This window comes from Felis catus, chromosome A1 (assembly GCF_018350175.1).
Source record: "Felis catus isolate Fca126 chromosome A1, F.catus_Fca126_mat1.0, whole genome shotgun sequence".
NCBI lineage: Eukaryota > Metazoa > Chordata > Mammalia > Carnivora > Felidae > Felis > Felis catus.
This window is the reverse complement of record NC_058368.1, coordinates 109,957,142-109,985,038: the sequence shown is the minus strand read 5'-3', so window position 1 is coordinate 109,985,038 and position 27,897 is coordinate 109,957,142. Positions and strand designations below refer to the sequence as shown.

Genomic DNA, 27,897 nt, shown 5'->3' with positions numbered 1-27,897 from the left:
GTCCTTCTGCCATGAAGAGCACTTCCTCTCATCTCCTTCTGCAGCCCCCTTCTGTTCAGAAGCACAAAGCCTCTGCCTTTTCAGAAGCCAGGCCCCGCACTTACTCTCTGGGGGCTCCCTGCTCTCACTCAGAGGCTTTTCTTCTAAAAGCACCCCTCCTCTCTTCTGCATCATGCATTTCTCCCTCTCCATTTGTATCTTCCCCTGGGCTCACAAACAAGACACCTGGAAAAAAAAAAATTCTTTCCATTTCTCTGCTCCCCTTCTTGGCAGAACTCTTGTAAAGAACTCCCGTTCGCTCCCAGTCCATTCCAGAGATGACTTTATTCCCTAGTGCTCTAATGAAATGTTAGTGATTCCAAATGTCCAGGTCCCAAAGGCCCTCCCTGTCACCACAGCCCGTGATCAAACCTGAGTCCTGGTCTGACCAGAGCTCCTGACAGCACCAGACACAGGGACCCCACAGGTTCCTGCTCAGGGTCTGTGTGACTCTGCTCATCCTCCTCCATGAAACCTTGGTGGGTCCCAGGCCTTACTTCTCAGGCCCCTCCCCTCTCCGCATAGTCCCCTGTGATCTCTCTTGGTCCCGTGGTTTTAAATATCACTTAGACATCGATGGATCCCAACATCTTATCCCTGGGCTGGTCCACTCTCCTGAGCCCCAGACTCATGCAGCCAACTGCCCACCCCTCCGTCTACCAACTGCCATAAAACAGAACCTGGGTTGTACCTAAAAGGTCTACGCTTTCTCCCTCAGCCTTTCAGCAAATGGAACCAACAGCCGCCCAGTTTTTCAGGCCAAAACCCCAGTAATAATCATCCTCGATCCCTCCATGCAGTCAGTTGGCAGATCCGTTGGCCCTGCCCCCCAACATGTGTCCCAAATCCGTCTGTCTCTCAGCACCTCTGCGGCCACTGCTGTGACCCAAGCCACCAACCCCCAGACCACAGGCCCCTAACAGATCTCCCTGCTTCCTCTGCTGCCTGTTCTGTCCTCCCTCCACCCCTTCCTGAGTCCCAGCTGGCCCACCTCCTCCCCCAGCACCAGGCCTCCCCAGCCAGTCACAGCAGTTTCTTGCCAGTATGTGCTCTAGGGGTGAGCACGAGACTCAAATCTGGCTAATGAAACCTGAGGGGAAGTCCGCACGGGGCCTTCCTTGTCCTTACGGCTCACACACCAGGAAGAGGCCCTCCTCCCACCGTACAATGTAGTGCCTGCCTGCGATGCCCAGAACTGTCCAGTATGGCCGCACACTGTGGGCTGAGGGACAGAAGAAAGAGAGCCCGAGGGCCTGATGACATCCTGGACACACGAATGAACCTACCCAGGGCCTTCCCCTTAGGGAGATGACAGCCTTTCCTTATCAGTCAGCCCCATTTCCACTCAGGGTTAATGTAGTTGAAGATGTCTCAGCCTATGCACAGATTGTCTTTAAAAGCATACATCAGGGCCCTGGGTGGCTCAGTCCGTTGAGTGGCTGACTTTGGCTTAGGTCACTATCTCACAGTTGGTGAGTTTGAGCCCCACATAGGGCTCTGTGCTGAGGGCACAGAGCCTGCTTCAGATCCTCTGTCTCCCTCTCTCTCTGCCCCTCCCCGCATCATTTTCTCTCTCTCTCTCTCTCTCTCTCTTTCTCAAAATAAATAAACTTAAAAAAAAAAAAAGAAAGAAAGCATAAATCAGACCAGTTGAGTCTCCTGCTTAAGATGCTCCAAGGGCTTCTCGTGCAATAAAACCCAAAGTCCCCACCATTGCCATGAGGTCCTGCCGGCCTGGCTCCTGACCTTCAGCCTCACCTCGTACCACTGCCCCCTGAGGCCTCCTCTCTCTGTGCTTCCCTTTCCCTGCTTGTGCCCGTAGCATCACCATCCAGTGAGGGGCAGGGCTCCTCCAAATTCCAGCCCTGCACCCCCTGTGCCAAGGCCCAAACCAGGCTGCTAGGGGCCAACACGCCCCCACCCCACTGACCTCCTTTCCTTCCAACAGATGGATTCACTGAGCTCTCTGCCATGTTAATACTCAGTGACCAAAACTATGGCTGCTGCTTCTCAGATGGGCCTTAAAACTAGAACACAGGGGGTTACCCAGGGGGAAGACAGAGTCTGTCTATAGCTCACCCTGGACCAGGAAGTGGTGGGCCAAGGTCCTCAGGAGGCCTGCTGGTCAGGAACAGAGGCTGTGAGCCATGTTTCCTTTAAAAAAATTTTTGTTAATGTTTTTATTTTTGAGCGAGAGCATGCATGAGTGGGAAAGGGGCAGAGAGAGAGGGAGACAAAGAATCGGAAGCAGGTACCAGGCTCTGAGCTGTCAGCACAGAACCTGACGCGGGCCCAAACCCATGAACCACGAGATCCTGACCTGAGCCGAAGTCGAACGCTTAACCGACTGAGCCACCCAGGTGCCCCGAGTCATATTTCCTTTAAAGGCAGAAACTGCCAGGAGCTCCATGGGTGCTGGGAGCAGCAGAGCCCTCGGCCAGGCTCAGGGACCGCCCCCCCCCCCCCACCCAATCAGGAATTCATCAGAGCTGTGGCACACTCAGGAAGATTGGAATTGAAACAAAACAAATACACTGATGTAAGCTGTTCTCCAAAATGGCTTGCTCGTGCCTGTTTACCCAACGCAGACATGACTTAGCGTTCTCCGGAGACTGGATAATTAAACAGAAAACGCACTATACTTATTTACGCTCTCACAAGACCCGATGGCTTCTCCCTGTTGCACGTGTGAAGCTGGGTTTATGCTCAGAGGCCGTGGCCCACACCGCAGGGTGGAGGTGGGTAAGGCACGCATCAGGGTTGGGCACCCCCCCACCTCTGTCTGGCTTCAGCCGCTTGGACTGCCTGCTGAACACTCCTCGGCCCTCAGGGCCGTAGGGAGAGCAGCCTGGACAATGGAGACTCCTGTCTGTCCCTCTTCCTGAGGCTTTTTAGTAACAGGAATGCAATTGTTAAGAAATCCCCTTCAAGCCTTTTTCACTGAAGGGGCCAAGGATATGATCATAATCTACATTTCAGAGCAAATGCCTGAGGAAGGGTTAGAGGGTTATCAGTCAAGACAGAAACAGCACATCAAGGCTCCAGCCCACCCCACCTCAGGAAATATCATTGTATTATGCAAGAGGTCAAGCGAGGAGCACAGGAGGGAGTCAGTCCCGACACCCCTTTCGCAGGGTTCTTCATCTGAATGGTGACACCCCTTTCGCGGGGCTCTTCATGTGAATGGTGTCCGAGCCCCGTCCCTTCCTCTACCCTCCTTCCCCACACTCACCACCTGCCCCTCCCTCAACTACAGCCCCAACTTCCTAAATGGGGTCTCTGCATCCTTTCCTCCCCCGAAGCGGCCCATTGGCCTGGAGTGATCCTTCTAGTATGCAAAGCAGATCACATCCCTCCCTGACTCAAAATCCTCGAATTACCTTCCATTGCCTTAAATGAAAATCCTCAGGTCTCCCACTAAGAAACCGTGGCCCTGCCTGTTCTGCCTGGCTGCGCAGCGCCTCTCTCACTACAGGGGTGCCACACACCCCCACAATGTTCCCTGTGCTTCAGACACACTGGCCTTCTTCAGTTCCCAGAGCACTGTAAGCCCCGTCCTACCTCAGGGCCTTTGCATGAGCTGTGTCTCCGACTACGTTGCCCTTTCTCCTATTCTTGGTCTCTCTGGTTTCTCCTCTCAGGGATATCCACTGAAATGGCTCCCACCCAGACTTCTCCCACCACTCCCACTCACATCTTATTAGGCCTCCTTGCTCTTCTCTCTCTTGGCATCCTTCCTTCCCAGGCACAGCACATATTATCCTGGGTCATTTATTTACACATTCTCTCCCAGCCTACCGCGAAACCCCTCTCCCTAGGACACTAATAGCGAAAGCAGTAGAAACAGCTGTGGGAGGAGAGAATAAGGTCTCTGGACAGAAGCTGTTTCGAGGATTGGAACACGAGTCAGATCTCCTCCTGTCAGAGGATTTTGAGGGTTCCTGACCTGAATGACAACCTCTCCAAGGCCCCTTCCACATCTCATGACAATTTCTTCTGTGGAAATACATTAACTTACATTTCTTTGTCTTCTGAAGGGGTGTATTAGGTCATCAACACCAAATGCTGTAGAGACCCAACATCTTAGTAGCATGATGGAGTGAAGACCGATTTCTCATGCTCATCAGATCTGGTGGGCTCAGGCAGCAACAAAGAGGCTGTGTTATTTGCTTTCACAAAATGCACGACCACATGATCTCCGTGAGAGAAGAGAAGAGAGTGTGGGTAATGACTGCATGAATCAGAGTGCTCCAGAGAACCAGAAACCAACAGGATGCATGGATGGATGCATGGATGCATGGAGAAAGACAGTATTATAAAGAATTGGCTCACAAGATTGTGGAGGCTAACATCCCAGCGTCTGCAATTGGTGAACTGGAGACCCAGGAGAGCCGGTGCGTTAAGGCCCAGTCTAAAAGCCACAAGGCTCGAGACCCAGGAAAAGACGATACTTCAGTTCAAGTCCAAAGGCAGGAAAAGACCCATGTCCCATCTTGAAGGCAGTCAGGGAGAAGGAACTCAAAACACTAAACACTAATACTAGTAATAGTAAATGAATATAAGAATACTCAGTCTTTTTGTTCTACTTAGGTCTTCATTTGATTGGATGAGGCCCATGGACCTTAGGAAGGGCAGTCTGCTTTAGTCAGTCAACTGATTCAAATGCTAATTTCAACCAGAAACATTCTCACAGACACACCCAGAATGTTTAACCAACTCTCTGGGTTTCCCATGGCCCACTCATGTGATACAGTTAGCCATCACAGTGATTTGGGGGGTTGCTTGATGAAGCATGTTCACATCCCTCTGGTCAGAACCATGGGGTGCCTGGGTGGCTCAGTCAGTTAAGCGTCCAACTTCACATGAGCTCATACCTCATGAGTGCGAGCCTCGTGTCGGGCTCTGTGCTGACAGCTCGGAGCCTAGAGCCTGCTTCACATTCTGTGTCTCCCTCTCTCTCTGCCCCACCCCCACTCATGCTCTGTCTCTCTCTCCTTCAAAAATAAATAAACATTTTGGGGCGCCTGGGTGGCTCAGTTGGTTGAGCGTCCGACTTCGGCTCAGGTCATGATCTCATAGTTCGTGAGTTCGAGCCCCGTGTCGGGCTCTGTGCTGACAGCTCAGAGCCTGGGGCCTGCTTCAGATTCTGTGTCTCCCTCTCTCTCTGCCCCTCCCCCACTCTACTCTGTCTCCCTCTCTCTCAAAAATAAATAAACATTAATTAAAAAGAAACAAAAGGAGAAGGTCACATCACACAGGGGCTCCTTGGGAGTGAGTCATGGGTCTGTCTCCTGCACTGGGCACACAGGAAGGGCTCTACCAAGAGAGGGCAGTCACGCTGTGCAGGAGCCAAGTTCTCTTCATGGGTGTCTGTGGGCAGGCTTCAGGTACCTTCTCTCCCCACCCCACTCCTAACACTTGTCCTCCCTGCTACGCCACAAGCTCCAGGTTAGCAGGCACTGAGCCTATTCTGCTTGCGGGTATGTTCCCACTATATCCTGGCACATAGTAGGTGCTCAATAAACAATTATTGACTGAGCACCACCTGAATGGTTCACTTGCTTAAAACTACTTATCAAGTCCCTTCTTTGTGCCAGGGATTATATTAGGCACTCTGAGGATCCAAAAGAGATAATAGAGGTATGATCTTTGTCTGCAGCTTACAAAGGTGTTTGTTTACACCCAAGAGCAGAGTTAATAACTAAACTGTAAACAGTGGTTGCAGCAACACCAAGCAATGTAAGTCAATTGAAAAAGTAAATTACCCACAGATCTGCCGGTAATTAACAAGTTTATTGCCATCCCCAAAATTAAGCAAGCAGGAGGGAATATGACAATGACAGAAAAATTGAATCAGATTATGCCTGAAGAAACAGGATATTTTGGACGCATGCAGGTCTGGCCGGTCCAGAGCCACCTGTGCAGGCCAGACATGCTCCAGTGCTCAAAATGTGCATATCAGAATGAAAGGCCCTAAATAGGCAACCAGCTCCCAGCCCCCTGGCCGCACAGTTTCAGCAGATTCGGGCAGAGAGCTCCGAGCGGCAGGCTCTGGTGGAGGGAAACAGAGGAGGACACAGCACCCCAGAGCACCTTCCCACAGGGCAAGCCAAAACAGCCCTACCCTGTACACGCCTGGTGAAGCTATCCGGTCCAGGAGGTGCTGAGATGTTGCCTGTCCCCTACGCGGTCAGGAGACATGGGGTATGCACGCTCTCCCTTTGTTTCTGTTCCACCCCCCCACCCCCCACTTCACAGTGTGACCCTGGTCTCAGGAATGAGACCAGGTCAAGAGAGTTTGCCAAACAGGTGCCACACCTACTGTGGTGGCTCCCAGGTCACCTGAGGGGCTCCTACCAGAAGCACATTAATTTACGAGGAGAACAGGGTGAGAAGAAGCTGCAGCTACAGAGATGTGTCTAAGCGCCCGGCCGGGGGTCTCTCCAGGTTATCCTGATTCCCAAGTAGGCTCCTGAGCCTGGGTTGGCCTTTCGAGGGTATTTCGACATGCAGGCAGGTTGATTGAGCTTTTGACAGAGTCTTTCCACCAAGAGCATCATTTGAAAAATGGCAAAAGTCCAGGTAGGAATGTGTTCCATTAGTGCATTTCTAACATAAGAAAACGAACGCGGACTTGACAATAATTCGAGAAATTTAATTTCTGTTGCTGTGAAGCACCAGAATCCTGCTTGAGAGGGTGCTGATGGTTTTATGAGTGTCTCATCGAGTTCAAGTCAGTGTGAGAAATAGCGCCTGAGATTAAGGAAAAGCTGTAATAGGAACTAAAACCCAATTCTCCGGAGACTGAAATTTTATGGCCGCCTGCCTTCGGGAAGGGTGTTAGCCTTGCTTATGGTGGGCCCATTAATCCCCTGCGGCCTTCTCTTCTCTCCAGGCTCCAAGGAACAGGGAGAGCCTGTGTGCAGGGAGGAGGCTGAGGGCTGGTGTCCACAACGCCTTGTGTCTGGGCAGCCAGGTGTTTTACTGCTCTGGTTGGAAGGACCTAGAGAGCCAGGCAGGTGTTTCCCCAGAAGACTGCTGTCAGCCGGACTTGGCCTCGAGCCCACCTACTGTGTGCCAGGCACCGTGCTAGGCGCCAGCGCACCAAACAGCCCTGGGTTCACACTGCTGGACACGTGCCTAGTTAGTACACCGGGAAGGTCTGTCCTGTGCTAACCAAGCCATGATGGTGTCGACGGTGATTTCAACGCGACCTGTGCCACCTCATCCATGGGGAAACACGGGGAAGCCACGGGTAACGGAAGGCCTGGCCCATAGGAAGGTAGATGTCCCAGGGTGTGAGGAACCCCCCACTGCCTTCCCCTCCCGTGATTCCCTACCAGCCAGCCCTCCAGGGCTAGCTCTTTTTTTTATGTCTGTTTATTTATTTTGAGAGAGAGAGAATGCACACGTGCACCCGTGCAAGTGGGGGAGGAGCAGAGAGAGAGGGAGAGAGAGAATCCGAAGCAGCCTCTGTGCCCTGCGCAGAGCCTAACACAGGGCTCAATCTCATGACCCTGGGATTGTGACCTAAGCCAAAGTCAAGGGTCAGACGTTCAACCGACTGAACCACTCAGGCGCCTGTCGGGTGCCAGTTTTTACAGCAGGGACATCATCTCTCTGTGGGTGCCTTTCCCCAGCTGTGCCAGACGAGCTCCCCCTGGGCCCCTTGGACCCGCAGCCCAGCCCTCCTTCACTGCCTCCACACACTCTGGGCACGGGGCAGATCTTGTTGCCTGGGCCCCCAGAAACCTTGGCAACCTTCCCAAAAAGTAGCCCTTGGGACCGCAGGTGGTGAGGCATGTGGGAGCGGCAGAGCCACAGCCAGCAGCCGGGAAGATCCCTGGGCAGCCCCCGTGCGGGCCGCTGCCCCGGAGGGCTCCTTCACTTCCCTCTCGCGTAACTCTTGGCTCCACAGAGCAGAGTGCAGGGCTGAGCGTAGCTGGGTCCCCTCCTGTACACGTGTGCCCGGGCAGGAGTGGTAGGTGTGTGGTCACTGAACACAGACGAGAGCCAGCTCCACAAATTGCAGGCTGCCTGGTCCTCCTCTCGTCCCCATCGCAATGTGAGGCTCAAGAGGACCATGGAGTCCCCTGTGCTGGGCCATGGCACCACTAGCAACCTGTCCCCCCATAACTCTCCCAGAGAAGGGCAGGGTCATGGACAGGCTGCAGCAGAATTCTGCGGATTCTGTCTCCACAATGTCGTCACCGTGCACCATGACGAGACTCCAGGGGGGGGGCCGGGAAGGGGCAGAGGCAAGACGAGGCCCTCTCTGCATCTCTCTAGCGGTCATAGGGTATCAATCTGCCCAACACACACATGTCCTTTCTGTCGGGACATGTGTTCCCACCTCAGCACACCCAGCAACCAGTCCTGCGGTGGCCACAGGGTGCAGGCCTCGCGTGTCAGTCAGTCCTGTGACTGTGTGGTACTCCACCCACCTGGCCCCGGGGATCGCTTCATGCAAGAACCCAGGAGGCAAGTCTGACGATCACAGTTCTCTCCGATGCCTGTTTCCAGGCCTCTCAGGAAATATTGGGTCCCTTTCTCCGGGATCCCATGCACAGGGACACTGTGTGTGTGGGGCCACCACTGGGCATCTTGCAGCCAAGTGGAGAGTGCCTTGTTGGGAACCCCAGATGTCTACTGCCTCCTCCATCTGCCTTAGATTTCCCCGTTATGAGAAACAAGACCACCCTCCTTTCTTTTTTTCTGATAAATTTCAGCAGGATGGTGTCTTCCAATCTTCAACAAAAACCTAAATGTCCATTTATATTAAACTTCAAGTGGCACCTGGGTGTCTCAGTCGGTTAAGCATCCGACTTCGGCTCAGGTCATGATCTCACAGTTCATGAGTTCAAGCCCCACATCGGGCTCTGTGCTGACAGCTCAGAGCCTGGAGCCTGCTTCGGATTCTGTGTCTCCCTCTCTCTATGCTCCACCCCCGCTCACACCCTTTCTCTCTCTCTCAAAAGTAATAAATAGACACTAAATAAATATGTAAATAAAACCTCAAGATCCCAGAAACATCCCATAAGGTCATCTCTAGGGGCCAAGAGAGCAAGGGTCTCAGAATAGACAAATGGGATAGGTACCAGTGGGCACCATGGTAGGTAACGTGGGAGGAGAATGGGGGGTGCGGGTCAGGGACTGTTCTGACTTCTGTGGTGGTGGAGGCTGTGGGTGGCTTTTGAGCAGCGCTATGACCTACCTTGTGCTCATGAGAACAGGGAAGATCTGGAGGGGTGAGCACACAGGAGGCTGTTGGCCTCTGGGGTGGAGAGGAAGGCAAGGATTCAGGGGGCATCCTGAGGGAAGCCACTTTGGGCTTGGTAACTGTTCGTGTTACTTGTACCCCTGCGGGCATGTAGGCCAAGAGCAGAGGCAGATGGCCCTGGGGGGCAAGGAAGACACAGCCGGACAGCGCCTGGCAGAACAGAAGGGGGATGTCCACTTAGAACAATGTACTCAGCGCCCCAGACCTCAAAGCAAGATGGGTCCACAGAACCCTCCCAGCCCCAGCCCTCATTTTAGTGATGTCTGATCCGAGTCTGACTGACAGGAAGGGACCTGCCCAAGGCTACTTGGCATGTCACCAGCAGAGCCAGGCCTGAAGGCCAGCTGTCCAGAGCCACAGTCCAGAATCTGCTCTGCTCACTCGAGCCCCAGCCCGTGATTGATGCCTCATTTTCCCCCCTGGGAAACGACCATGGGAGGTCGCTTAGCAGGGACGTGGGGCCTGCCCGGGGAGGGTGTGTTGAACAGTAAATAATTGGGAGTAAGGGCAGAAGGAGAGCTTTGGTTGCAATAAATCTTTTCAGAATTTTTAAACCAGTCAGGGAATATTGACATGAATTAAATCCAATAAAACATTCATTTAATTAAACTTTAAGTGATCCAAATATTTGCTGTTTGGTTAATATTTGTGTAGCTGACAGGAGCAGAATTATGATGGTTCTGTCAGTACTCACGCATTCTAATTTTGCATGAGCCTTTCCTACACAAAGTGCACATCTTCACACACACAAGTGATCAGCGAAATCACCCCGGAAGGATGCCGGAACCAATCATCCCAGCGGCCGTCCCACTTGGGGTTTTGCTTTTTGTTTGTTTGGTTTTAGCCCTGTGCTAAACTGTTTGACATCTATGACTTTTGGGGGCGCCTGGGTGGCTCAGTCAGTTAAGCGTCCGACTCTTGGTTTCGGCTCAGATCATGATCTCACGGTTTTGTGGGTTCGAGCCCCACGTCGGGCTCTGCCTGTCAGCATGAGGCCCACTTGGGATTCTCTCTCTCCCTGTCTCTCTGTCCCTCCCTTGTGCCGTCTCTGTCTCTCTCAAAACAAATAAATAAACTTTGTGACTTTGGGGCCACGCGGAGGATCCTACATTGCACATAGGTCTTACATTCCAAATGAGACCCCAGCCAACCAGAATACCTCACCTCCCCATCCCCCCCCTCCAGACTCTCCCTTTCCATCCACCCAGACAGTCCCCCCATCTTTTAAGGCAGCAGTTGTCAGGCCTCAGGGTACCACGGACACCCCAGGGGTGCTTGCTAAAACCAGAATGCCCACCTGCCAACAGAGAGTCTTGTCAGCCTGGGGTGGAGGGGCAGGAATCTGCGTTTCTATCATTTGCACCCCAGATGTGATGCCGATGGTAGGGGAACCACACCTGGAGAAGAGGAGCCCTGAAGCCCAGGGCGGCCCTGCTTCCTCCAGGGGATGATGCCTGAGTGCCCAGTTCGTCTTTCCCTTGTAATTTGACTAGCATTCCAACATACAGAGAAGCTGTAGGATCCTTTGGTAACATACCCAGCTTGTTCGCAAGCCCCACCCACCGCCGTTGGGCAGGAAATAGAACCGAATGTTCAATGCGTTGTAAAGCTTAGTCTGAGTGGGCCATTCTAACAGTCCACATTAAGTAATGCTCTAAGAAAAATGCCTCCGGCCTCCAGTCCCCAGCCGGCATCCTTAGCTGCTTCTGAACCCCAAGCTGACTTCTGACTGTGGACTGAAACATGCCGCTGTCCTAGGCCACCTTCGGTCCTTCATGCAGACTCCCAATTGCCCTGTCTCAGGTTCTCTTGGCTGAGGTCAGCCCAGGTTCTCCTCGTGGTCTGGGGTCTGATGTCCCCCCAGAGCTTGGCCTCCAGCAGCCCCGCTGGCACTACGCACCCTTGGAGGTTCCAGGGACATTTCCTTAGGGCCTCAGTCTGGCAGTCCAGCGCAATCTTCAGGCACAGAGGTACACAGCTCCTTATGGCCCAGCCAGCATGTGGCCAGGAACCTTTGGACCTCTCCACACCACTAGAGAGCCAAAGGGGCTTTGGCAGATAAACCGGGCTCTGGCTCTGTGCCGTATGTTGTGCTCACCCCGAGGTGGGGGGTAGAAAGGAGGAGGCTTTAGCCCCCTTCCAGATCCGCCTTACCTACATGCCAACAGGCACACCCTTCTCACCAGCTCCCTATTCTCACAATGCCCTGGGACAAGGAGGGGACGTTCCACACCCCTTCCTGTTTCCACAGAGCCTCGTGGCCAGGGAGCTTCGTGGGTCACACGATGAGGAGAGGTACCTCCTTCTACACTCAGGGCAACTCTGGGTTCTGAGTCCTGAGGGCCAGCACAGCACAGAAAGAGCCAAACCAGTGTAGCAAGTCTTCCCTCTCTCTCCCTCTCTCTGTCCCCTCTGAATCTCCAGAGCCTGGGTCTTGCTATAGAGTACGAGTGCCTTCTCTCTCCTGCCCTGAGCAATGAGCCTCATGACTCCGAGGTGGGAGGGCAGCAAACAGGACGTGATTTAAGAGGGGACTTGAAATGCATCACTTTAATGTTTGTAAAATATTATGCCGGTTGCATCTACATCACTCACTCGGTGCTTATCTTTCCCCGTGCAGCTCCTTCCCTGGGAGTCACATTTTTCCTGTGCATGGGTGTCCCCTCCCCACTGGCCTGTTGACTCCTTTCCTTCCCATTTCCATTTTCTCCATTTTTCATCCATCCATCCATCCAACAAGCACTGATTAAGCACCTAGTGTATATCTTGTTCATCTTCATGGGCTCAGGGCCGGGCCACTGCTTGCTTGTGGCAGGGAAAGGGCTTTGCTACTCACCATCTACCCCGACTGCACTTGCTGTCGGTTCACCTGCTTTGCAGGACATCACACCTGTCCCGGGTTTCACTCCCACCGCCCCACCTTCTCCTCCACACACACATTGGCAAGAGGGCACTAGCACAGACATGCTGCCTGGTCACAGCTCAAAAGGGTCCCACCGAGTCAGCTCCCAGCTCTGTGCCTTGCTCCACACCTGGCAAAGGGCCCCAACATTTTTGCTGGCATCCCAGAATAAACACAGATGGCTCTCCAGAGCCAGCCAGCCTGCCTCCCTCAGCTCATGCCCCCTCTGGCTGCTGCCACAAGTGCCCTGACTTGTAGATCTGGGGGAGCAGTAGGGAGGAGGCAGTCCCGTCAGTGGGCTGCTGACTCTCCCTCCAAGCCTGATCCCATTTTGGTATGTGAACAGCCTGAGTCTGATGAATTTTCTCAAAAATCCTGAAAATTTCTAAAAGCCTGTGATTGCAAGCAAATATTTTAGGCCCTTCCCATTTGCCTAAAGAATGGTCAGTCTTAACGCCAGTTATCAAGTATAAAATGGCACGGATTAATAATTTGTACGGCCTGAAGTGCGCTTCGAAAAATTAAAGGCTACAGTGCATGGTTGCTGAACAGCAATCCAAATCCAAGTTCAAAGAATCCTCAGACAGAAACAAACCTTCAAAGGTCAGCCAGTTCGTTCCCCAGACTTCAGACACTGCAACCTTTAAATTGCCCCCAGATGGATGAGAAACCTGTCAGCTCAGCCAGCAGACCTTGACTGCACTAAGCAAGGCCCAGACTTCATGAGGCCCAGGAGCACAGAGCAGGGTGTCCGTGGCACATCTGGCTCTCTGGTCTCTGCGTGACAGCCCACGTTCTCGGCTCAGCTCAGCTCATAAATCCGTTGCCCAAATGGTTTCCCTGCACCAGCTATGGCTCCTGACTTCTTCTGATTCACAGAGCCCTTTGAACATTTCACAGAAGTCACGGCCTCTCTCCCACGAGGAGCGTCCATCTGTACACTTAGCACAATGTAGACAGTTTCCAGGGAGCCGCAAAGCCTCCGGGCCTCTGCCCTGCAGGAAATCCCTGTAACCATTTGCCTTTGAGTGAGAACTCCGCCCACTGGCTGTGCGTCTGATGACTTTCTCCTTTTCCCCTGCAGAGGTGGTTCAGCTTACCCTCGCCCCTGAGGATAGGGTCAGCGTGGCCACAGTGACCGTGGGGCTGAGCACGGTGCTGACCTGCGCCATCCGCGGAGACCTGCGACCACCCATCGTCTGGAAGCGCAATGGGCTTACCCTCAACTTCATGGCCTTGGAAGACATCAATGTAAGTCGCTAGGCTCCGACCCTGAACGCAGACCTGCCCCAGGGACATAACCTGCAAACTGCCTGTGGCAGTGGCACGGCCAGAGGGTTTCCTTAACGTCCCATGTTTGATGCCTTTCAAGCCTGTTGTCTGATAGCCAGAGGGACCAAAAAATCCAAGTCCCACCATGCAGAGAATAGACTGCATGTTAACTACAAGCCTGCTCGCCAGATCCACAATAGGAAAGGGGCGTACTGACTGGGGAGGCACGGTGGGCAGGGCGGGAGGCCTTGGTGCAGGCTGCAGCAGTGAAATCGGGCGGCGGGCGTGGGATTGGGAGGGGAGGGGTGCAGACTGCCTGAGGGAGCCCACCGCGCGGAAGGACCACGGGCCCACAGAGCAAGCATGTGGCCAGGGTGCGGGGAGGGCAATTGGCTGGAAGAGCCAGGGAAGACTGGAGACCCCACAGCTGAGCAGGATGCAGACGGTGGGGGCAAGAGGGAACGGGGATTCCCTCTGGAGGACAGAGGTGAACCGCCAGGCTGGGTTGGCTGGAGGGCAGGGACCCCATCAGGCCAGAGTGGCCTGCCCTGGGGGCCTCGTTGGCTGGATGCGGGTGTGTGGATTTGATGAGGTGAGCAGAAGAGAGAGCAGCTGAGCACACACAGCCTACCGTGACCTGCAGGGATGCTTCTGTACTGTGAGGGCCCATGCACCTGGGCCGGGCTCCTGGTGTCACCCCCAAACCAGCCTCACGACTTTGAGCAACTTCTTACACCAATCCTATCTCTTAGAAAAACAGCCTTAGCAGCACCTCCCTTCCATTGGACGTGAAGAACAAAGGGAGTAATTCAAGTATATTTATGGGCCCAGGTTTGGCCCCAGGAGTGAGGCGGCTTCCCAGAAGTTCATTGAGAAGACAGTGACGTCATCCATGGAGGGCACTGCCAGGACAGCTACAGTAACAGGAATACAAGTTTCAGGCAGAAGAGGGGGCAGTCAGGACAGGCTCAGGACAGGCGAGCTGGCCCAGAATGGGATGCTTGGCCCAGAGAAGGAAGACCTTGTGGTCTTGAGTGGCGAGTTCTGGGTAACTTCGCTGAGGTGGTGAGGGAGGTACTAACACAGCAGGAGCCAGGCTGGGCCGTGTGACCCCATGAGCTCAACAAGCACAAAGGGCCAGGGTGCTCCCCTAAAAGAGACCAGTTTGGACTGCTGAGATGGAACACCATTATGGCCATCCTAGCGGCCCCAAAACGGAGTGAGCCGTCAAGGAAGCAGTGAGGTCCCCATTACCAGAGGCATACAAACTCAAGCAGGGCCGTGGTCAGCAATGCTAGTAGCCACACAAGGGCAGCTAAACCCCATGACCATGAAGATTCTTTGCAACTCTGAGACTGCTTTGTGGGGAGAGATCCCAGCCTAAAATTCTGTAGAAACTAGGTTGGGACTCTGCTACTCACTAGGCCCTTTAGCTGCACCCTGAAGATCACGGGGAAGCAGATGGGCAGAGGGCCGGTCGCCGTGGAGGTCCTGTCTTGGGCACAGCCTGGCATGGAACACCCTTCTCCCACTCTTGTCGTGTGGGGCAGGATTATTTCCTTGCAGCTTCCCCGCAGTGCTACCAACACCACCCTGCTGGGTGCTTGATAGACAGAGGCTGAGTGGGCAGAGTCCTTTGTCGTCCGAGCCTGAGATGCCCAGGCCTTGTCTGAGATCTTAGCAAGGAGAGGTACTGTCCTGTTTACAAAGATTTGGGGGGGGGTGTTTTGGGGTTCACGGGTCTGTGTGTGCAAAATCTCTCAAGGCGGGGCATCAGCTTTAAACTGAGTTTGGCCAGTGGTGATTAATTCCAAAGTAGGACGGGCCTGCCCGTGTCTGTCTGAACATCCCTGTGCATTACTTGATGATCTATTTAAAGACACCAGAAATAAAGGTGGAGGCAGAACTCCTCTTAATGCACTTGCCATCGGTTAATTAAATTACTTTGAGTGTTTTTCCCCTCCCTCGAACATGCCTCCAGCATCAACTCAATTGCATTTCTACTTTTCACAGTGAGGTTAGCAATTTGGGTTAATTGTGGGTGCAACTGGAGATTAATGGCCTCTTATTACCTCCCTGGAAACACTTGCTGCTTGTGGTCAAGTCAGCAGCCCACAAACAGGCAAGGCCCTGTGCTGCCCAGAAACCCCCACGGGAGGGTGCAGGGCACATCAGCCCCACAAGGATGCCCACCCGATGCATGCAGCCACACCACCACACACACACACACACACACACACACACACACACACACACACACACACAAACACACACTTCCCTTCACCTCAGGAGGGAAGGGAGGCACAGTCCCTGCTAGTGAATAGCACAGGCACTAAGGTCAAAGGGACCCCAGTTTAAGCCTCAGCTCCACCACATACTAGTTGAGTGACCTTGTAAAGGGCACTTGACTTCTCAAAGCCTCAGTTTCTCCCTCTGTTAAATGGGGATAATTAATAGCTCCTGCCTCATAGGGTTATAGTGAGGATGAAAAGACACGTGATGTGTTCGTATGCAGCATCCCATGCTAACTATGATCACTGTCCTTACCATTATTACTATTACTGATATTGCTACCATCGTTATTATTATTGCTGCTGCTGCTGCTGCTGCCAAACAACATTCTCAGCACCTTGCAGCCCGAGTTCCCGAGGTCAGCCCATGGTAGCCCAATGAGTCTCCCCAGGCAGGGAGATACGACCCTGAGGTGTCCACGTCAGCCTGGGACACAGTGACATTTGCCTCCAGTACATCCGGAGCAGCCCTGGGTGAGCTGTTGAACTTCTCTGAGCCTGTGGAGAAATGAGGATGACAATGTCCGCCTGAGACGGGCATTTTCAGGCTGAACGTATGTGTGAAATGCCTAGCCCCGTGCCCGGCACACAGCAGGTGTTCATAAGTGGCAGCCCCACCTGGGGACAGTGATGACAGCAGCCCTCCGAGGAAATCAAGCCAGGGATGGATAGACCCAGGGTATCAGGATTCACGGGGCATTTTTAAAGCAAGAATTGGTCAGGGAAGAACACGCTGGGGGTAGGCGGGTGGGGCCAGGCGGCCCCATTGGAACAAAGATTGGGGATTGAGATGTTCTAGAGTTCTCAGCCTGTGGCATGCCCACACCCACCCCCGTCCACTGCAGCCAGAGATGAAACGCCATCGCCGGCTGTAATTAGCGCCTGGCACGGAGCACCGCACCTGCGAAACCCAAGGCAGGCAGATGAGAGAGCACCGAGGGGTGTGGGCCTCCTTTCTTTGTCATTTGTACGAGACATCTTGATTGGCAACAAAATATTAATCACTTTTTCACTACTCTCTTAATGAGAACCTTTCATGGGCAACAAAATATTAATTTGTCTTGTCTTATCTGTTAAGAATTCTGTTAATGAATTCAGTCACAGAGCTATTACAGAATGCCATCCTAATGACACATGTAATTAAACTTTTCTGACTTGCAAACATCAAGGATGCCTCGAGCATCAGAATAATATTTGATCAGAAAGTAAATGTACCCCTCTAGCCTGGAGCCAAGTGAGAAGGAGCCTCTCGGATTCCCCCGTGAGCTCTGTCACTGTCAGGAACACTCACGAGTCACCCGATGTGTGCATGGCCGTCCAGATGGCGTACGTGGGGAATCATCCCCTGGATTCACTAAGCGCTGGCGATTCACAAGCCCTGTACCAGGGTGTAGAGCAAGGACACTCTCTGCAGCCTCCAGGGGGACGCTGCATCCACAAGCACAGAATTACAACACAGCATGGCCTGTTCTATATTAGGAGGAGGGAGCCAGTTCTGGGGGCCCGAGGAAGGAGAATTTCTGGCTTCAGGGGACAGGGATAAGCAAGGGAGAGGTCTAGAGTGGCAGGATGGGGCCAGAACCTGACAGGTTTGGAATATTAACATAAAGGATCATGGCCTGTGGGAACAACAGGTTTTTACTCAGGTATTGACATGGTCAGACGTCTGTCCTGCAGCAGACCTGAGCCCCTTCTGGCCTCAGACTACATAGGCAACCAAGGAGGACCCCCAATACATCGGACCCAGAAACAAAAGGAGCCCACTGGCTGGGGTCGGGGAGGAGTCTTCCTCCTTGGTAACCTCCCTAGGGGAGCAGCACCCCTGGCTGTGCAGGGCTCCCGGCTGAGCGCCGTCCCCTCTACTTCTCAAGGCTGCCGGGAAGGTCAGCGTGGACCTGGTGCGCCCCTGGCCCTGCCTGAGCCACCCCTTTGCAGGAGGCCTCAGCTTCACTGCAGCCCACGGCATGAAGGATCCTGTCTCAGCTGCACCTGGCAAAACAACCTCCCACCACCCCGCCTCTGAGGAGAGGGCAGCACAGGGACCAAGGGCGCAAAGTCCCCAAAGACGAGCAGCAGCACCAGGAATTCTGCTGCACCTCCAGGCAAGGGGGCCTCTGGCTTATGCCTCCTCCTGCTTGTCAGATGAGAAATCATTAGTTTCTATTGAAGCGCATATTCCCTAGAGCTAACAAAAAACCACCTGAAATTTACTTCCTGGCCAACCGCTGGTTTGTGTAGTAAGGCAGCTGTGAGTCCCGGTGCCTTCAGACCTGGCCCTGTGGTCTCCCACCTGGGTCCCAACCCTCAAGGATCCGTGGCCCACTGCCCCACCTCAGCAGTACCAGGGACTTGGGGGTGGGTCCAGGCACAGCAGCTCTGCCTGTCCTGGCTTTGGGCTCCAGCTTGAACTCCGAGCCGCCGTCCAGGAGTGTGCCCGTGCTGCTGTGATAGAGGACAAGCCCTCATCCCGCAGGCTCTTCCAGTGTGAGCCTGTGGTCAGCCCACCCTGGCCTGTGGCTCTGCTCTGCCCAGGTAACACATTGTCACATAGGGGAAGGGCACTCCCTTAGTCCGGCGCCGTACCCTGAGCCCACAGGGGAAGCTTGTCCTCAAGCGGTAAGATGCCTGTCACGGCAGCTATCCAAACAGATGGGACCAAGGAGTCGCGTGTGGTCATACAGTCCTGTGATACGACAGGGATCTGTGGGTCATGGGAATCCCACAGAGAAGCCAGGGACACCCCTGACCACACCTAGCCCCTGGCTTTTGCACCTGGGCCACAGAGCCTAGGCCATCCCCAGTGAGCCACCCCCCAGCCCCTGTCTCCTCAGGGCTCACTGCCAGGCTCTGGGGGCCCATCTCAGAGGCATATCCATGCACTCGCTCCCCCACCCTGACCTCCTTCCTAGGTATTCTGGGGGTGGAGAGGGAAAGGCTGACTCACTTTCTGCAAGAACTGAATGTGCAAAGCCATTCCGGGCCTCGGCCTTCTGCCCAGACTGTGCAGCAAACCGCTCAGCATGAAGTGAAGTGAATGTCCCCAAAGCTAGTCTGCACGTCCTGCCTCAACAGTATCACCTGCCCTCCCCTCATAACTGTCTTCCTCCCTGTCCCTTATGATACTGAGGGACAGGAGACCTGCCGGTGAGGGGAGCAGAAGCAGGAAGATGACATCGGCAAAGTCACACTGCTGAATCCTTCCTAGGGTCAGTGCTGGAGTCCTGACCCGTTTCCAGGGAGACCCAGGTTTAATGCCGGCCCTTTCACAAGTATGGTCTCATTGACTCTTCGCCCCAAGTCCATGAAGGAAATGGGGTGAAGCAACTCACAGGGCTCTGCACTTGCAGGGCCGGCAGTCAGTCAGCCTTGCTCTGGGGACACAACACCCAGCACCCAGCCTTGCCAAGGCCTCCCTCTGGGGCTGGCTGGCCCTGCCTCCTGTCCAGCAGTACCCACTGTGGTGCCCGGGACCCCAGCGGCATGTGTGCATCCTAGATGTGAGCCCACATGGACTACACTGCAGGGTTTCATTAGCCCACTGGGCTCTGCCCCAGCAAGAGCAGGGGCTGGAAGGCTCTGAGTGCAGCACGCGGAACTACTTGGCCAGGAGACTCTCAGGAGGAGCAAACATGTTTCTCTTGTATTCAGCTTTTTAAAAAGCGGGGGGGGGGGGGGGGGGGGGGTGCTATAACAGACCCAGTATATCTCAAACAACTTGAAAGAGCCACTCTTTTCTTTCACTGAATCTTGCTATTTGGGGCTTTCAAATGTCAGTAGGCGGAGTACAGTGATAAAAGCAAAAAAACAAAACCCATTAGAAGAAAGTATTTGTGGCAGTGTTTGAAGGATGTGTTAAAAGGTTCGCTTTTTTTCCCATGCCTAAATGGTGTAAAACCAGGAACAAATAACTCTAATGAAGCATATGCTCTCAGCCAGCTCTGCTTTGGAAGTAAGTTATTAAAAAGACCAAAAGAGAATGATTTAGGAGCTCATGACTCATTTAATTTTTATTGTCTTTATATGAACCAGTCATGAATCCATTGTAAAAAGATGAGAGGCGTTTGATTAGCATGGAGAGCTGTTTGCAACACGAAAGACAGTGGTTATAGGTTCTGCATTAAAATAATCTCATTAAACGCTTGGGTACATTTTGTTTTAAAATCTTGGAAAACAGTATACTTGAAGCCCTCGAAGGATTTGGCCAATTCTTCCTGGCTTATATCAGAAACCCCGGTTGCAAATGATCATCCGGCTCTTTTGAGCTTTGGGTGAGCTCAAGCCACTGGGAGTATTGGCCAGGGCTCCCGAAGAGACGGGTCCCGACCCAGGATACACCAGCTTGTACAACTTGCTGGGGCCTCTGCCCCACCAATTCCCTCTACTGGGCCTTTGACGTCTCAGTGGCCTCTTCAGGGTCACCTCTCTTCCTTCACAGTACTGACTTCAGAGCCTCACTTGTGCTCAGTGACCGCTCGCGGCTCCATGTCAAAGGTACGGGTCCCTCAGGGAGGTTCTGATCTAGCTTCTGGACCCTGGGTGCAGAGCCCCGAGCACCTACCCTGTGTGGGCTCTCCTCCCCAGCCCTACTCAGGGGAGCTCACGCTCAGCCTGTTTGCAGGCTTTGTTAAGGGCAAGCAGTACTGCAGTAAGCAGCTTTTACACACCTCTTTGCACATGGTGTAAGCAGGTCTGTAAGATAAGTTCTCAGAAGTGGAATGACTACCCTCTTGCACTGCTGGTGGGAATGCAAACTGGTGCGGCCGCTCTGAAAAACGGTGTGGAGGCTCCTCAAAAAATTAAAAATAGACCTACCCTATGACCCAGCAATAGCACTGCTAGGAATTTACCCGAGGGATACAGAAGTGCTGATTTATAGGGGCACATGGACCCCAATGTTTAACAGCAGCATTATCAACAACAGCCAAATTATGGAAAGATCCTAAATGTCCATCAACCGATGAACTGATAAAGAAGATGTGGTTTATATATACAATGGAATACTACTTGGCAATGACAAAGAATGAAATCCGGCCATTTGCAGCAACGTGGATAGAACTGGAGGTATTATGCTAAGTGAAATAAGTCAGGCAGAGAAAGACAGATTTATATGTGGATCTTGAGAAACTTAACAGAAGACCATGAGTGAGAGTAAGGTGAGGGAAAAAGTTACAGAGAGGGAAGGAGGCAAACCATAAGAGACTCTTAAATACTGAGAACAAACTGAGGGTTGATGGGGGGTGAGGGAGAGGGGAAAGTGGGTGATGGGCGTTGAGGGCACCTGTTGGCATGAGCACTGGGTGTTGTAGGGAAACCAATGTGACAATAAATTATATAACATAATAATAATAATAAATAAAATATAAAGAAATAAAAGTAAAGGAAGTGGAATGACTATATCTGAGGGTGAGCACGTTTCCAGTTTGATGGATTTCACCAAATCTTCCTCCAAAAAAGCTGTACCAGTTTACACTCTGCTCCAGGCATACCTTGGAGGCAGATACGGCGAGTTTGGCTCCAACTACTGCAATGACATGAATATCCAATGAAGCAGATACTACAGTAAAATGAGTCAAATGAATTTTTTGGTCTCGGTACATATAAAAGTTATGTTTACGCTATACTACAGTCTATTAAGTAAGCAATAACATATGTCTAAAAAAAGTATATACTTAATTTAAAAATACTTTATTGCTGAAAGAATGCAAACCATCATCTGAGCTTTCAGTGACTGGCAATCACTGATCACGGATCACCATAACATATATAATATTGAAAAAGTTTGAAAGACTGCAAGAATTACATGTGCCACAGAGACACTAAATGAGTGAGTACTATTGAAAAAAAGGCCCCTAATTGACTTGTTCTACACAGAGTTGCCACAAACCTTCAATTGGTAAAGAAATACAACATCTGTGAAGGGCAATAAAACGAGATATGCCTATATACGGTTTTAAAACAGTGTATCCGGAGAAAATTCCTGATTGCAGGCCTTCCTGGTCCCTGAAATGAACCATGGAAGGAAATTTAATCAAATACTCCCTTGAGTGTTTCAAGGACAGCAAGAATGCCGATCGGCTCTCTGGGCTCTGAGTGTGGTTCGGGTCAGAGGAGCTGATAAGGCCTTCTCAGACAGGGGATTCATGACGGAGCATCTCCCTTGAAGGGTTGCAGGTTTCCCAGGTGCAGTTTCGAGGCAGTGTGGAACTGCAGGTCATGGCTGCAGTACAGTATATCACCAGAGTCCCCTCATGCCCCAGCCGGGCACACCAGGCTGATCAGGTGAGGACCCAAAGCCTGCAACCCACCAGAAGGTCCCGTAAGCCGCCCCTTATCCACGTGATACCCTGGAGTCCTGGAGTCAACAGGTGTCTGCCGTCTGGGCTCTGGGGATGGACACGCTGGATACTCAGAGCACAGGCTCTGACACGAGCTTCCTGTTCCAAGTGCCTAGACACCCATGTGCGCTTGGACATTCAGGTTTGCCCCCAGGCCAAATGCTCGACATGCACACAACTGGGTCAGGATCCCCCTGATTGAATTTTGGAACCAACTGCAAAGTGAGAGGTAGCAATCCACACAAGCCCTCCCTCACTGTGACCTCAATTACAAGTTTGGGGAGTACACAAAACGACCTTCAGGCTGAATAATTTGCCAGAAGTTCTCACAGAACTCGCTGAGAGCTATTATACTCGCAGTTATGGTTTATTACAGTGGAAGAGCATAGATTAAAATCAGCCACGGGGATACCTGGCATGTTCAGCAAGGTCTCTCCATTCTGGATGGTCCAAACCCCAACTGTTCTCAACAGTGTGCCATTTCTGGGATCTCCACTTCACTCACAGACTCCCAGGATATGAGATCTGCAAGGCTTTGCAGAGTCTCACCCTGAGCATCTATAAGTTAGTGTCCAGCCAGTGATTCAAGGGCCCCCCCCTAAGAAATTCCCTTCAAAGCCCCATCCTCTCTGCTACCCCAGCTCACAAATTCTAGGTATCTCAAGAGACCTGTGTTCCGACCTCTTTTTCCATTGCTGCCGTTCTGTGAGTGCTGGTTGTCTGTGCTACGGTTTGGAAAATGCCCTCAAACAGAGAGCTGGAGACAGTGTGGACATCATCTCATGTTTTCCTTTCTTAAAGATCAGAGACCGCACGTTAAAATGTTGCTTCATATATTTAATCTATTTATAGAGTTATGTTGGGTGTAAGTCTGATATCTGTTTCTCAGAATTTGAACTCCTTTATCCTCTGTTCATCGTTTCTTGTGTGGAAGCAACCGTCTGTACCATAGACTGACTGTTTATATCCCAGCAAAATTCATGTGTTCACACCTACTCCCCACTGTAAGGGTATTTGGTGGTGGGACCTGTGGGAGGTGAATAGGTCATGAAGGTAGACCCTCATGAATGGGATTAGTGCCCTTATTAAAAGGGAGAGTCCTGACCCCTCCCACCATCTGTGGTTACAGCAAAAAAAGAAAAAAACAACCTTCCAAGAACCAGGAAACAGGCTCTCAACAAACACCATATCTGCCAACACCTTGGTCTTGAACTTCTGAATTTCTGGGGTTTATAAGAAAAAAAAAAATCAGCCAAGAGAAGAAGACTCCCTCCGCCAACACCGCCCATGAGGCAGATTCCAGGAGGGTCCAAACGCGGCGCTTCCATTGTCCATCGGTGCAGTCACGAACGTGTCCTTTTCCCAGCGTTGCCATGTAACAGCATGCACAAGGTATCGCCAGCCAGGGAAGCTCACCCAAGCCTGGTGTCCAGAGCTTCTGTGAGAGCTTGACCACGTGTTGCTCACATGGCTGACCTCTACCTCCTAGCCCCTGGGAGACAGAGCTGGTACTGCATGGCCAGAGCCCCCATCAGAAATCACATCGGTAGGCAGTCTAGTGGCCAAAGCCCCCAGGCGAACAAAAGCCAGACCGCTCTCTGGATAACATCACTTCTTGACTACCCTTCCCCTCAGGGCTCCCTGAGAGCCAGCACAAGTGGTTAACACACCTCCATTCGTTCAGCAAACACCAGCTGAGCCACACGTTGGGGACAATACGGTGGTACACAGAGAGATAAGGTGCTTCCGCTTTGGCAGTCACAATCACGGGGGAACCTGAAAATAAAAGCCAGGTCAGCCAGTGACCACGTACTCCCGGCAATCCCGGGGAAGCCAGGAGCTCTCCCCACAGTGATTCCTCTCACTCCTGTGGCTCGCTGGCCTGGAGCTGGGAATAAGCAAGAGAACTGACCAACTTTGGGTTGCTCACACTGAACGTGACTGTCCATAGCAGCTCCACCCTACCCTAGATGTTCAGCAGCTACTTAAGGATTGCTCTAAGTTGCAGGGACTTCTTAAGAGAACTCTGAGCAGGTGTGTGCAGAGTGGCAAGAATGTTCTATAAGGGTCTGGAAGGAAGTGACCAGCACAGAGACCCCAGTGTGGGTCAGGGTGGTCAAGTCAACTACAGAGGCATGGGGGCGGGAGGGCACATGAAGGCACACGCGCATGCTCATGTGTACTGTGTGTTGACGTGGATGTTTCTGTGTGCCCACTGTGATGCATCTGGTCCTTGCTTGGTCTGGGTAATGGACATGTCTGAAGCCTGGTCACCACCAAGGGGCTGCGTATTGTTCAGTGTTTGGGTCCTTTGTGTTGAAACGTTCATGCAGGAGGGACACTGGGGTGAGTGGTTCTGGGGCCAAATCGAACCAGCATGGGACAAAGATCCTCTCCTTGACTCTTTCCTCCCCAAAGAGAGCCAGGGCAGAGGGCTCCTGAGAAGGACTCCACTACTGAGAAAGGCAGGGTCGGAAAAGCTCTGAATAAATGGTTCTAAAGTGAGTCTTAACTTGTAGCGTTGACAGTATCATTAACCTAAACTCTGAAATCACCCTGGAGTCCTTGTGTTTCACATCTAGTCGCTAAATATTCAGCACTGATGGCTCATTTTCATATTACTTAGACCTGAGTCACATGTATCACTATGACAACCTGCCCCATCTACCCTCTGCTTAAATATTGTTTAATACTTAAGTCTCATTTAATTACTTTCTTTATTAAGGGCAGATACTTACAAAATAGCTTTTTAAAAGACAAAAACTATGCCTTTTAGTAAAATTGTCTCTTTCCCAAAGACAGATGTGCATCAGTACAAAGAATGGTCTAATCTGTCATCTGTTTATTTCTGGAAGGAACCTTGATTTTGCTAATACATTTTTGTGCTTCAGAACAACAACAACAAAAAAAGCCATCCATAAAAAGACAATTACAGAGATGCAATCAAGCATTGATAGCAGCATTCAGACACATCTCAAAGAACATTCAGGAGAGGAAGGATTGCAGGTTTAGTATTATGTAGCTTGTTATAAATCAATTTTTAAAGTAATTTCTTCGCATCCAATGAGGTAAATTTGATTTCAGTAGCCAGTATTCATGTTCCAGAAAACAATATGCATTTCGTTCTATGATTATATGATGCCTATTGTTTTAGCCCTGAGACATTATTTTATTTATTGCCCAGTCAGCTTCTCCCCAGGGCCTAAGTCACAGGCTGGTAACGACTTAGGTGCTTGAAGGAGAGCCGTAACGTATCCAGCATCCCATCATGCCCTTGAAGAACTGATGCACACCCCTCAGCACCTGAGTGATCGCTCAGGAGTTGTGCCCCTGCTGCCAGCAGAAATGAGGAAAAACAGAGAGGTTAAATGACGTCGTTAGGGACTCACCAGAAGTCATCAGCCGAGCCTGAGATGGCACGCATGGGCTTTTCCGTGTCTGCCTGCTGCTCTGGGTAGAGCCTTCTCTTTGGTCAATCCCAGCCTCTGTGGCTGGCCTGAGGAACACAGCATGGAGAAGGAGATGGGGTGGGGAAGCAGAGGCCACCCCATGCTGATCCCCCATGCTTGGGATCAGTTCTCTGCCTTCCTGCCAGCCACCTCGTTTTGACCCCATGTCTCTGAACACTCAGGTGGATGGGAAGGCAAGAGGTGGGTGCCCCAGTTTGCAAACCCAGAGATCCTGAACACAGTCCCTGCGGAAAGCCTCGCTCAGTGACTTGTGCAATCCAGTTGCTGAATCACTATTGAGGGCCCAACAGACGCCAGGCCCCGTGCCAAGCACTGGGGGCACAGCAGGGAGCACCGTGCAGCACCAGAGTCCCTGCCCTCCCTGGGGAGCTCACATCCCAGTCGGAGGGAGACATACAAATGGTATGCTAAGTGGTAGTAAGTGCCAGAAAGAGAGAGAGAGAGAGGGAGAGAAAATGGCAAGTGAGGGATGGGGGTGAGGGTTACAGGGAGGGCTCTCAACCCTGTCTCAGCAGTTAACATTAGAGCAGACTTCAAGGAGGGGGTGCCAACCAGACTGACGGCCTTCGGGAGGATGGGGCAGGATGCCTGGAGTGCGAGCAGGAGGCCACAGTGCCAGCGTGGAAGGAGCAGGGGGGAGTGGAAGAAGGTGGGGATGGCAGGCCATCCCTGCAGACCCTTTGGGGCTGTGACTCGGAGAGAGGGGGGAGGGTCTGGCTGCCGTGTGGAGGACAGAGCAGAGGGGAAGAAGTGGGGGTCCCTGCTGTCCCCCAGGTGAGAAGATGGTGCATTGGGCCACCGGGTGCAGTGGAGGTGGTGAGAGAAAATCAGAGTCTGCAGACCTTGTGAAGGAGAGCTTGCTTCCTCGCCCTATGGGGACTGGGCTTTTGTTTCATTCTCTATTAAAAAAAATTTAATATTTATTTTTGAGACAGAGAGAGACAGAGTATGAATGGGGGAGGGTCAGAGAGAGAGAGAGAGAGAGACAGAGGATCCAAAGCAGGCTCCAGGCTCTGAGCTGTCAGCACAGAGCCCAACGCAGGGCTCAAGTCCCAGAACCCCGAGATCATGACCTGAGCCGAAGTCGGATGCTTATCCGACTGAGCCACCCAGATGCCCCTTGTTTCATTTTCTGGTTTGGGAGTTTTATTTCTGAGGATCATACAAGGCGATGTGTGTGAAGCTTCCCAGCACAGAGCTAGGTCTTGAAGACTGTGAGCTGGTGTTATGACCAATCCATCACTTTGCGGTTCATCTGTGGAAACCTTGGCCTTGGCGCGCTTCTCAGCCTGAGCAACCTGTCGTCCCCATTGACTACACAGCCTCATCAAGGGGGCACCACAACCCGAGCCCGGCTTCAAGGGCCCTCCAGTGAGGAAGGGCTGTGGGTACAAAGGCTCAGGGAAGCAGGAGAACGAAAGTGCCAGGGGGTCCCCAGCACCAGACCCCCTGCTAGCAGCTCTGGTGTTGTTCTTTGGGATGGAGTCTGCCCTAGACCCAAGCAGGTGAGATATTGAGGGGCTCTCGAGGTTGGGACCGCACCCTACTTCCCTGCCCTCTTTTCAAGATGCCATCTTGCCACCAAGCCTCCAAGCAAAATCTATTTTCCTCCAGACTTAGGTTTTGACACACAAACAGCTTAGACTAGAAATATGTCAGCCCCAGAACTGACTAACCATTAACTTTTCATAAGCAACTCAGGTATGAACCCTTTATGACTCTGTTATGACACAGGACAAATCAGCTATCTGGTGTTTTATTTTTATTATGGAAGTGATAGGAATGGGGCTTTTTTAAGCAGAGCAATGCTTCAGAGAAAACTCACTGGGCTCTAGCAGCGCTCTCCAATATTTTACTCCATCGGGAATGCTGTTGTGTACTTTTTTTTCCCCCTGAAAATGAAAGCAGGCTGCCTGCATCCATGACCCACCTTCCCCGCTGTGCCCTACCCCAAGCCTCTCTCTGGGCCTGCACTCCCTCACTGGGCTAATTAGCCAAAAAACATCTTGATGGGTCTCATGATGGTTGTGGTGGGGCGCCCTGGTCGGTGAGCAAGGCAGAGGGTCAGCGTTTCCAGGAGCTGCTCTGCGGCTGCCCTCTGACAACCCTTTGTGCCACGGTGATTGATAGCCTTCCCTCCCTCCTGCCACCAGATTGCTTCTATGGAAAAGGGCACAGGGAATGGCAAGAGGGATGGTTTGGTGTTGGCTCTAGGAGGTCAAGGGGAGTTTTGCATATGCTGTTAATAAGACGAAGAAGGGCGCCTAGGTGGCTCAGTCGGTTAAACATTCAAGTCTTGATTTCGGTT

General features: G+C 52.2%; 1 protein-coding gene across 4 annotated transcripts in view; it reads left to right on the top strand.

Moving 5' to 3' along the window:
* FSTL4 (follistatin like 4) overlaps window positions 1-27,897 on the top strand; it is a 725,054-nt gene that overhangs the window by 646,840 nt on the left and 50,317 nt on the right. For all 4 annotated transcript variants that reach the window (XM_019831942.3, XM_045058882.1, XM_023255130.2 and 1 more), the window contains one exon: window positions 13,306-13,472. In XM_019831942.3, coding sequence (XP_019687501.2) covers window positions 13,306-13,472 — 167 coding nt within the window. The remainder of the gene's footprint in view (window positions 1-13,305; window positions 13,473-27,897) is intronic.